This window comes from Pristis pectinata, chromosome 2 (genome assembly GCF_009764475.1).
Source record: "Pristis pectinata isolate sPriPec2 chromosome 2, sPriPec2.1.pri, whole genome shotgun sequence".
In the NCBI taxonomy this organism is placed as follows: domain Eukaryota; kingdom Metazoa; phylum Chordata; class Chondrichthyes; order Rhinopristiformes; family Pristidae; genus Pristis; species Pristis pectinata.
In genome coordinates, this window is record NC_067406.1 from 26,874,013 (window position 1) to 26,886,490 (window position 12,478).

The 12,478-nt window shown below is 38.0% G+C and overlaps 1 protein-coding gene across 1 annotated transcript in view; it reads right to left on the bottom strand.

Moving 5' to 3' along the window:
• Positions 1-3,251: 3,251 nt before the first annotated feature.
• Positions 3,252-12,478, bottom strand: part of LOC127566437 (RNA-binding E3 ubiquitin-protein ligase MEX3C) — a 29,600-nt gene continuing 20,373 nt past the window's right edge. Inside the window, exon 2 of the mRNA XM_052008851.1 lies at positions 3,252-9,696. Coding sequence (XP_051864811.1) covers positions 8,420-9,696 — 1,277 coding nt within the window. The 3' untranslated portion in view covers positions 3,252-8,419. The remainder of the gene's footprint in view (positions 9,697-12,478) is intronic.

Below are 12,478 nucleotides of genomic sequence, written 5' to 3' on the forward strand. Positions count from 1 at the left end.
TTTTTTCCCCCCTGTTTGTTAACCAATCTTCTATTGATTTCAAACACAACTGCTTGAACTTTAATGTTGGCATCTTAACAAATGATTTTGGAAATCCAAACGCACCACATCCACAGTTTGCCTTTGTTCACCCTGCTAGTTATATTCTCACTGAACTTTTATTAATTTGTTAAGCATGGTGTCCTTTTAAATAAAACCATGCCCATTCTCGTAGTTATTTTACGCTTTAAGTGTTCTGTTATCAATTAATAGTAACTGCATTGTTCCACCCACTGATATTAGGCTAACTGGTGTCCAGGAACTATTGGCACTGGTCCTATTCCAACCGATTACTAAAATGTTTGAAGAACAATCACAGTTAGGTTTGTAAACCTAGCTGACGATCACATTAATTTAGTTAAGAATTCTAGGTCTCTACTGTAGTTTAGCTTTCCAGGAGAAACATCTACAATACTCAGCTACCAATCATCTACTTCTAAATTCTATACTTGTTCTGAGTGATGCTTGTTAGTTTCCAATGTGCAGACTATTCTGAAATCTAGATAGTTCTGAAAGATCAAAAGCAACCTTCAAGGGTACCTACAAAAGCTTTACCATCCAAGTCATCAGTTCTAAGGACTCACTTGTTTTGCCTCATTAATATTTCCTATTTTCTGGTAGTAATCCCCAAATACAAGGATTTCTTCATTTCTCTCTTCATGCCCTTGGTACCCAACACAGTTCAAATTCTATAGTTTAGTCACACCAGAGTACAATATTCACAAATCAACTTGATCACTTCCATTCAGTGGCAGGATAGAACATTTTAACTACAGACAACTAACCAAAGGATTTTAATGATAGCAGTTACTGTTATGGAGTACCCATATCCCTGTAGAATAAAGAACTCACAAGGACTTTCAATGCTCCATAACAAAACCCACTATAATGCCAAGAAAGATGATCTGCTTCAACCCATGTTTGGGATTGCAGATAAAAGGTGCTAGAACCATTTTGAGAGGCCAATTTAACTTGGCTAAATGACAAGATGTGTCATACATTTGAAAAGCATGGTAATGTAGTCAAATAGGATGAAAATTTAAATATAGAAGTACCAGAGTCACAGATTCAGATGAGGCTAAAGGCTTATGAAGCTTTGAATGATGGAAAGAAATGGGGTGTTCCACAAAACAGGATCATGCCCTGCCTTTGGAAAAACAATGACAAAAGCAATGATTTTGCAGCAACATGCCAAGGATGAGAATGGGTGACACAGACAAACTTTGAGCAAAAGAAATGAGCAAAGGATAGAAGAATTTTCCTTACCAATGAATCTTGTACTACTGGGTTGGATGACTTGCAGTGTGTTAAACAAAATGGGATTAAGCAATTGCAAGATATCAAATAGATACAGGTGTCCACAAGCAATTTCACATTACTTACTTGCTTGTTGATGCAGCTTTCAAAGTTTAAACAACTTTAGCCCAAGATTGAAATTTATGGTGTTTGACGAACTTGCACTAGAGACCAAAAAACACATTGTGGTCCAACTTTAGGTGCAAAGATTATGAACTAGCCATTACTATCTCTATGGGGTAAAGACCTGCTTGAGTATTAATATTAGGTAGTGATCACCATGAAATGAATAGAACACCCCCTACTGGTGTAACAGCATATATGACAAATGTTGAAAAGCCACAAACCAAGGACTGTTTAAACACAACATTTCTAGAATTCAGTAATAAAGAAGATCAAATTAAAAGAGTACTGAAATCTGGTTTGACAAAGCATTCGATCTAAAATGTCTAAAGCAGATGATACAACTCCCAACATCTAAATCCATCTACTGTACTTTGCATTTGTAATGGCTCTCTGAAGCAACACAGCCTTGTAATTAGACAAGATTCCTTTTTGGTTTGATATTTTGTCTGAATGTATTTTTCATAATTAAGAAGGTTAACACTCATAAATACAGAAAAAAAACGAAAAGCAACTGGTTGAAAAGAGTATATTCATGATGCAAGACAAAGGCATATTTAAGTCAGAGTTTAGCTGTAATTAAAATTATATTTTGACAATTAGATACATGATATTTATTTGTCACATCTACATTGAAACAGTGAAATGAGTCTTTTTGCATCACTGAGAATGTGCAGGGGCAGCCTGCAAATGTCACCACTCTTCTGGCGCCAACATAGCATGCCCACAGCTCCTAACCTGTACGTCTTTGGTACATCACTGTGGATGTAATTTTGAGGAGTGAGGGAGGGAGAGAGGATACTGAATTGTTTTTAAAAACCTGATTTACTAATACTCATCAGTATAGGAGAATATGCCACTCTTACTGTATAGAATATGCCACTTTTAGTCACCTGACTTGTAACCAGTGCATTGATGAGTTTTCAGTTAGTCTCAATTTTTAGCCTATTTTCCTTTCAACTACAAGCAAATGAAGCAGTCTGAGCATAAGTAGGATACAGCAGTTAACTTTGCACAAGTGACAGTAGAATACATGATAAACACATTCTAAATGAGATAGATTGAAAGTAAATGTTTAAATCATGATTATAAGCAGTTTATCAATCCTTTATCATATATAGATCAAGCAGCTTTCTTCTGCATATTATCCACATAATAGCTGCTGTCACAAGCTGAAGAGCAATGGCTGTTGTGTACCTTCTGCAATGTTCTTAAATGTGTGGACAAAACAAAACAAATTAAAAAGCAATCTTCCCATGAATTAGAACCTGCATCATGTGTGTGTCATGTTTGTGTGCTTCAAGTCCAATAAAAAGCTGTTTACCTTTATGTAGAGTGTCTCACCTAGGTACACCTCCAGCTTAAAAGTTATAAAGCTATGTTCCATGCTCTTCGTGTAATTATCCATTTCCATAGTAAGTAGACTAATCAATTGAACTTGAGTGAAACAAGGAAATACCCTCTTCACCATAGAGAATCTAGAACTCTTTCTTTGAGTACTGGTTTGACAAGTTAATTTAAATTTAAGATTAAAAGTTTTGTTACACAAGAGCACCAACGAACAAGCAGCAAATGCGGGTAACTGGAGTTGATGGATGCATGATCTGACTGAATGGCGAAACAAGTTTAAAGAGCACTGAATGGCATACAGGCCATACTTTCATTCAGGTTCTCAGGTTTTGTTAGCTCTTCAAGCTTAGCGCTGGCAGTCTAATTCTCAAATTTTGATTACATTGGATTAAACTCAAAGGTTTTACTGGATCAGTTAACAAGGCATTAAAAATCAGACAAGTCAATTTTAATGGAAACAGTCTTTATTAAGTAACTTTTAATATCAGAAAAATAAAACTCTTATAATTCTCTTTACAGCAAATATATATCAGTGCTTTGGCCACATTAAGTTAAAGGCCCTTTATCATAAAATATATGGTTTTAAACTTTACTCAATAAATTGAATTTGTATCCCTATCACTTCCCTACATATACATAACAAACGATGTGTAGTAAAATTAGCAAATACTAAACTCTATTGGTATGTTTTTGCCATTCTCGGTTTGTGTTTTTTTCTGAACTAGAAATAATACAGACTTGTGTTATTTCCTTGGCTTTTTCCAATTGTAGTGTATAATGCAGTTTAAATTTTACCAATACAAAATACATGCTTAGCGAACATTTGTTCAATACCTATTCCAAGATGGCAACTAGTGTTAATTTTAATACTGACATCAACTAGTCTACAAGCAAAAATTAGCAGTGAAGTTATGCATTACATCATAAATGCCATCAAGGCAATTTTCATACTGAAAAAAATTGAAATAAAAACCTTTATTTTTGTAAACTTTGAATACGAAATGTAACTTCAAGTGGAAATAAAAATAAAATTGTATATCTACTAGATGGATATATATTTACAAGTACTGAAGTTAAACTTGCCCTTGAGTGGAGAACAAAAAAAACCATAGCTGTATTTTGACAAAATAATGTTCTTGCATGGCAGTAGGACAAATAAATCCACTTGACCCATTTTCCTTTTTAAGAGTTCCCCCATCACTGACCTTCTCCCCATCCTCATTTGAAGAGGTTGCCTGTTTGCCAGGGCCCAGATCCATATGTCCACTGCTTCCCATATTTCACTCAAGTAGTTATCAACTTGTGGGAGAGCAGTCACTGAGAGCATTAGACAAGCATTCAATTGCAGGGAATTCTTGATTCCACATTGCAATCAGTTGCTAAACACCCAGTCACATTTCACTAACTTGGGATGCGTATCTGGCATCAAGTTCAGCACAAAAATTAATTGACCTAGACCTTCCTGCTCCATGTGCCATTACCACTCACACAAAGTTGGTGAGCACTATTAAACTTCATGCTTTCCTGCTTCTACATTATTAAGCATACAAGGATTAATTAAAAATCAGATCTATTTAAGTGATTTGTTATCCCTGCCCTATTTTTCTTTTTGTTGCTCTGCATCCCACTCCAGTGAATGGTGGGTAAACTAACTCCACCAATCACTCACAGCAGAGATCTATATCACTTCCATGTTGCATTTAAACTACAAACCTGTTTGACAAATGGAAGCTCCTCCAACGTATAGCGAATACAGTTCTAGGGCAAAACTTCCAAACCTCTGATTAGGACTCAAGCACCAGGCCACATAATTCATAACAGTGTAATAATTATATTTAGTACTAGAAACTAAGCCTTTCACTTGCCAACTTTAACAATCTAAGTTGTGTTGGTTGAAAAGACAGTCACATTTTAATGATCATCACGTTTTAACAGAAAGTTGGGAGCGAGAGCGCGGAATTAATAGACAGGCATCTCCAGCTAATTACCCCATGAGACAAATCTGTCATCATTATGATGAATGTGCAGATTCATAAATTGGAGGAAAATTGCCCAGAAGTGTGAATCATTACTAGCCTCGGAAAGTTCTATTTTGTGTTGGGAGGGAAGAGGAACTGGTTATAAAACTTACCACAAAAATGTACCCAATGGCAAATCATATTTAACAGACAGTATATAATGCATCACAAGGAGTTTTGCAAGACACTTGCATTGAGACTATACAAGGCCGGAGTGGGAAATGCAAGCATGCAGTTTGCTTTAGTTTACATAACTGTCTGGTTAAAAAAATTGTTCTATCACTCTGAAATTGGAAACAGCATTTATGCTTATAAAATCTTAGAGCGTATATTGTAAGAACTGAAAAAAGATTAGTAATCTTTTCTTAAGGATGAAAAACTGGAATGCTATTTAAAAATTAACAATGCTGAATTTCTGCTGCAGGCAGCTCTAATCAGAGTTCAGTGAGAACTTTTTTCTTGGGGCCTCCCATGGTTTAAACTGTTTAGTTGATGTGCTGTCATTTTAAAACTCACAAATTTCCATCTCTATACACAGCTCCCATCCTTAACAGGGTAGGATTTGATAAAAACATTGAGTGGGTAACACCACAGAAGTCAAACAATTGTGGATATTTGATGGTATCTTGGAATTTTCCAGAGATACTTAGAATAACAATGCACATTTTGATTAGTTACAAATTAGGCCGCAAATTATTTCTCCATGTACTGCCTGTTAAAACTGTCATTGACCATAAACTCCAAATGCAAAATCTGTCAATCAGTCTTAGGATTTATCAGTTGTAAGAAAGCTAAATTGATGTCTACTGAAAGTTCTGCTTCCAAGAAATTTACAAATGGAAAATTTCAGCAATTGTGCCTCCAGATAGGTGCCCTAAAGAAAAACTGGCTATCAAAAGAAAAAACATCAGGCTGGCTGCAAATCAATGATGCAGATCACTCTTGGCCATTTTCTTCAAAAATTATATGGGACAGTGATTTTCCAACCTACTGACAGTTTATGTATATTTAGAGAAAAATGAAAGAAGTTGTAGGGATCATTGGTCTGTTTCAAACAGATTTCATCAATCTGCAAAAAAAGCTGCAACTAAAATCATACTATTGCCCCCAAAAATCATTAAAATGTGTGAAGATGTGTGGCTCAATTCATGTTACATCTTGGTCCTGTTAATACCTTTCACTCACTTCAAATCCAGCATCTCTGTGATCATAATAAGTAGGTACAAGTGCATCCAAACCAAAACAATTTCAGCAGTTATCTAACTCCAGAATCAGCAATTAACATATTAACATGAAAAAAATGTGAAAATAAAAATTCCCAGTCATTCTGAAGAACTCAGATAAAAATCAATGAAACTTTTACACAAGATTATATGATAAAAACCAGCCTGGCCAAAATGTAACTAAAACAAATTGGTCCAATTAACCAGCCTCCTCCCCCATTGGTAGAGCTACTATACAACCAGCAGTGGGAATGGAACTACAAATACCATGGCAAAAAAAAACTCAATTAAAACTTAATCAGCCAGCTACAACGATAGTGTTTTCATCACTGCCTCCTAAGCTATCTAAGATATGAAGATATAGGAAACTCAGACCTCCAGATTCACTGGACAGTTCTGTTACCATCAGTGCTGTAAACTCAAGCTTTTGGATAACATGGCTCAATCATGGTAGTGAATTGTCCATAGTCTTGTCAAAATTAGGGAACAGAAATAAAATCTGCAAAAAAATAAATTCACATATCCCAAAGTAGTTCATTCCTTAAAATAAGCAAATCCTGAAGTGCTACAAGATGGGCACATGGGTCAATGTGGTATAAACAATAATTGCACTGTAGTTTGGATTCCCTTCATTTGTTAGTTACAAATCCTAATCCAACAATGATAGTCATTAAGAGTCTTCCCCTCAAAAAGGGGGGGGGGGTTTCCCAACATAATTTGTAAATACATTGTCATTCCTTCTTCATAGGATCCAAATACTGGAACACCCAATCAAACAGGATTATGGGAATATCTTTGCCAGAAGGATTGCAGTTCAAGGTAGTCCACTTCCAATTTCTCAGGGCATTAAGAGCCTTGCTAGTAATGCCCACATCCCATAAACAATGGAAAAAAAAGCTTTGAACAGCTGACTAAACTGTTCTTAAGGGAAGGAAGGTGGTTACTGCTCAATATTGGCTAGTTTAGAAAAGCAAAGGAAATGAAATAAATCATGGTGTTCAGAGAAAGTATTATTTAGGGAAAAAAAGTTACTGGAGTCACCTGCAAGGTATGGGGATAGTTTTTGGTTAGAAGCAAATACTAGTCACTTCTGGACTAGTACCTACAAGATTACTGAATGTTTTAAAATCTTCAATGGCAGGGATTTGCAGCTCTTTGAGTAGTAAGACTCAGTCCATAATCCATCATCTATGTTTATGTATAATATTTAAAAAAATAATCACTTAACTGTTCATTAGCCAAGTACTTCCCCACAGGGAATGAGCTAAGGAATCTCAAGTCTCACTCGAAAAGCAATGACATCCCATCCAGCAGCCTGGGTTCAGATTACTTGCCAACTGGCTGACGATCAAAACCCAAAAAGAGCAGAGTCCTTCACTTACCATCACTACACCCAAATCACACCCCACTAGAAAACACTGCTTTTCCTCCCCACTGCCCCAACTATTTCAGTATGTAATTCAAACTGATCAGCAAACATTTGTGCATCACTAAGTTGGTCTGTCTTTCGTTAAAGACAAATGGTATGTGCAGGACACATACGCTAATGGCTTAATGTAGTTCTCAAATATATAATGACTAATTTCTTTTACTAGCAGACAATATTCAACATTTTTAAAATGTTAATGAAATTGTATTTGAGAGTTTGAGGCAAGGCAGAAAAACTACCTGCAACAATTCACTAACTGCCAGATCTTCCATACCCACAGAACAATAAATCTTCTATTTTCCCCTGGGTCCAACTAATTTGACACTGCAGTTTCACATCCATCATATTTCTACGCTTTGATCCCAACCCCAATTTGTATTCCTCTCCTTAAATTCTTTACTGTGCTAGGGTTCCATAGGTGCTTGCAGTACTCCAATACCTTATCCAAGTTTGAACCAACAACTGCGGGAAGGAAAAGGAAAGTTAAAAATAAGACAACTGTCAGAGGGTTTCAAAATAATAAACAAATTGTTTTCTCAACTAGATATTTCCAGTAGGAATAACTAAAGAGCACTGAAATCAGTTTTAGCAATGGTAGAGATCAGCTAACTTGGCAGAGACTTTTAACTAGACTTGAGGCTGTATATCCAGAATACACCCAAGATAAAAGAAAGTGGCACAACTTAAATACTAACATAAACACCTCAAGACCACTTTCACATTGGTTAGAAGAACATTTTCAAAGCATTTATACTCAAGCTGACCCATCTTGTATTGTGATCCATGAAACAAGTTTCCCCATCAAAAATTACCCAACTTATTTAAATTTACAGAAAACCCATAGTCTAATCCTACGAATCCAACTACATAACAGTCATGTTTTAGCATTAGGAAGTTTTCAGACAAGTACCAATGTTTACTTTCCCTTCCTTGCCCATTCATCACCCTACCAATTGGTCCATTGAGTAGATGCGAATAGCCTGAGTAACACGTGTGTTGCACACTGGACACACTGGCTCTTCCTTGTCGCAGATTCTGTTGGCACACTCCATACAGAAATGGTTGTGCCCACATGGTACCAGGGCTGCAATCACTTCACTTTCAAAGCAGACCACACAATCGCGTTTCCCCCGGGCCATTCCAGAGCCAGAGGAGTCAGTAGGTGAACCGGATGTGGTGCTGCTATTGGAGGAGGAGTAGCTTGTACCATTGGAGAAGGCAGAGATGTATACTGGAAGCCCAACTTGACTGGCCATGTTCAAGGGATCACTGCAAGGCCTCCTGGCAAGGTGGATCTCTATGTTTTCCATAAAGGTTGGTGAAAGGCGGGGGGTAGTTGGTTGGCTATCATGGGTTATTGCACCAGTAGCTGATTCATTACCGATGCCAATAGGATTTCCCTGTTCAAATGGACACCAGATCACAGACTGAGGTGTGGCTGGAAGCTGGTCGAAAGCAGGAGATTCAAACCCCAAATCATCAGAACTCATGGTCGCAACAGACTCTCCAAACCAGAAACCACCTGCACTGAATGGACTCGTTGGGCTGAAGTCAGCCACCTGGTTATTTCCAAAATAGGAATCAGTTGATCCACTCCCAAGGGAGCTTGAGCTGTCATTCCTGTAGCTGGAGAGAAGTCTATTGCGGGTAGTAGGAACAGAGTTCATCTTCCCCCATGTGGATTCGAACCCACTGCTATCAAAACTCACATCTGTTCCATTTGAGTGGAAGTCATTTTCTTCATTGATTTCAATGTAATTGCCAGTACGAACAGCAATATGTGCTTCTATCTCTTCCCTGGCTCGGTCAACATTTTCAGGCATGCCTGTCACTTCAAACACTGGCTCCTTGTCACGACTGGGAGTGACTATGTATGTATGGGTTTGCTGCTGGATTCGCTTAATTGTGGCTCCCTTGGGCCCTACCACCAAACCCACCACTCGGTAGGGCACTCGTACCTGAATGGTGGTTTGCCCAGGCAGATTAGGGGTGCCAGGTACAGCGAGGCCAGGTATTCCAGATGGAGCCCCAGGTACTGCTCCATTTTTGTTTCGAGATGCTCGTATCATTGAGAAGTGTTCTGCTGCTGAAATTATCTCCCTTTTAGCCATTGCCACATCTTCCTTTCTCCCAGTGACAACGAAAATGGGCTCCTCTCCTCTAACTGGAGTTTTGATGTAAGTGTTGGTTTTTGCTCTCAATGCCTTGATTTTGCAACCTTTAAACAGTGAGGGATGGGGGGACAGCAGGACAGAGAAAAAGAATGACAGAATATTAGTAAAACATTTGAAAGTACCTGCATCACAAACATTTAGTTTTCAGTTATTCCTGTTAATTTACAATGCACAAACTTAAATTACCATGAGGTTTTCTACTTTGAAATCTTGTGCAAATATGTTCCTAAAGAACAAAAATAAAAACAAAGGGTAATTTTGTTCAACCTTAATCCAAGAGGGCCAAGATCCATGCAGGTAGACAGTTTAGCAGATTTGCAATATTTCAGTGAACTTTACCAGTAATGCCCTAGAGCAGCCCAGTGACGTGGAGTCAGAGAGAGAAATCCCATTTTTATGCATTTCTACACAACACCAGAAATTGTATTGGATGTCCTCTCCGTTCACAGACCACTGCAGCAGGAGCAGTGCCTTGCAATAAACATTTCTTTATCAGATGCTTCCTGTTAAACCTTCCACCAGCTTAGATCAGCAAGCAGTCACCTTGAGCCCCTTGCCCATTAGTTTCAGATTAACCAGTGCATAAATATAAATAAGCTATTCACAATTTCCATATAACACAATGTTGTATTGTTGATGTTTGAGCTTCAAGTTCTTAACACGAGAAGTGAAGATATTTCTTCCTGCTGTGTTCCATGAGTGCACAACTGAAATCCAGCTGGTAATAAGCAGAAAGCCTAACAATGCAAATAAGCAAGCAGCAATATTCAGTGGTAACAATCCCACATTAGATCATGGTAACCTAACAAATCCCTACTGGACAGGTGCTGTGAAAGTGACATTTTTGCACACAAATCCAAACATTTATTTAGCAGGCTCTAAATTATCACAGGTTAGCTGGAGCAAGGACAGCACTGTAGGAAAGAACCAAAGGAACACAACTAGCTTCAAGGAAGCAGTAAAATACCAGAATGAGATGCCAACATTTGCAGCATGCTGGTTCTGAGATATTAACAAAACAGATTTCCATGCCATAAAGTCAGAGATGTTATAGTACAGGTTGCATATGGTCCATTCAGTCAATGTGAGCTCTATAGAGTAACCTAGTTGGTCCCATTTTCCCACCATCCCCAAGCCCTGCTAGTTTATTCCACTCTCAAGTGCCTACCCAATTTATTTTTGAAATCAATCACCGCTTCTGGCAGCAACTTCAAGTTTAAGCATCACTTACAGCATTTCCCTTGGGTATCAAACAAAAAGGAACTGCTTTTCTCCACCCCCCCCCCCCCCCCCCATCTTGTCTAAATCCATTAACCCATCTTCTTTGCTCTGAGGAAAAGAACTCAAACTTTTCCAAACAAACCTTGTAGCTAAAATCCTTTATGCGTGTATTCATATTGGTAAACCTCTTGAGTCCTCTTAAGGATATTTACATCCTTCCAAGAGGATGGGGAACAGAACTGGACATAATATTATAGTTGTGGCCGGACCAGAGCTTTATAAAGCATTTATATAACCTCCCTGCTTTTGTACTTGATTCATGAAACTTGAGATCCCTTATGCTTTACTAATTACTCAAAAATCTCAATGCCATTTTCAAAGACCTGCAGGTATTGTCTCCCTACAATCCCTCTGCTCCTACACACCACGTGTGCTCCTACACACAACTTCCTACATCTGAAAGTTGTTGGCGCTGTGGGGGCAGGGCAGGGAATGCCTGGGACAGCCATAATCCTGAAGAGGAATGAACAATGAGTAGGCACCCAGTCTACTCTGATAAATGGGAGCACTGTGAAGGTTGCAGCTGAAGATTTAAAACAAGGACTCAACTACCCTACTCAGGACCAGCACCAGCCTGAATAGGCTGGTCTCTTGCTACCATTAACTGTACATTCAAATAGCAGTTACAGGCATGATGGGCTGTGATATTCATCTTTGTTCTGGCCTCCCTCAGATTTTACTCTTGCTGAAGAAAGGCATATGAAAATGATATTGAAGGAATTTTTTTTTAAAAAAGGGGAACAGTGAAGGGAATATCTTGAGCTTCCTGACTCAGTGTGAACAGCAAGCTTTTTGGATCAACACATTGACCTTTATGTACTTTTTTCTGAATGGCCATAAAGTTTCATTTTGAATTTGTCAGTCAGGTTTTAGGAATGGGCAATGTATACATCCTGTACTGTTTGAGAGAATAAAATGGGATTAATGTAAATGGGCACTGGACAGTTGGTACAGATTGCAGTAGGCCAAAGGACGTGCTTCTCATCTCCAAGATTAACACTGCACACACCACCTTTCCATCCTCTGGGCTGAAAAATAATCATTTACCAAAAATCTTTGCTGTGTTTTTTTTAAAAAAGTCTTTTTTCCAAAAATCAAACTTTCTATTCCTTGAGACTCAATTTCCTTAACCAGTCTAATGGTACTTTGTCAAATACTTTAAAATACAAATAAACATCTACTTCATTAACCACTTGCTTGCAAAAAATAATTTGGTTCATCAAGCGCAATGTCTTTCAGAAATCTGTTCTAGCCCTCCTCATTTAACTTAAACCTTAAAGTTGGGTCAAGCTGAACAGAGGGATCTGGATATGATCACTTCATAAAAGCTCTATGTGAATGCATTGCCTACTTAATAACAGGTCTCAAAGCTGCAGCCTTAACCAAAGCAAGGCAAACAGAATCCACACACTGATAATGTGGATTGGTAGCTGCAGCATGGTGTTAAGTTCAGGTTTCAAGCCAGTGGGAAAGAGCCATTCTGGTACAGAGGACTGCTGAGGAATAAAATTAAAACCTGATTACAGCCAAGTCAAATTTGACCCC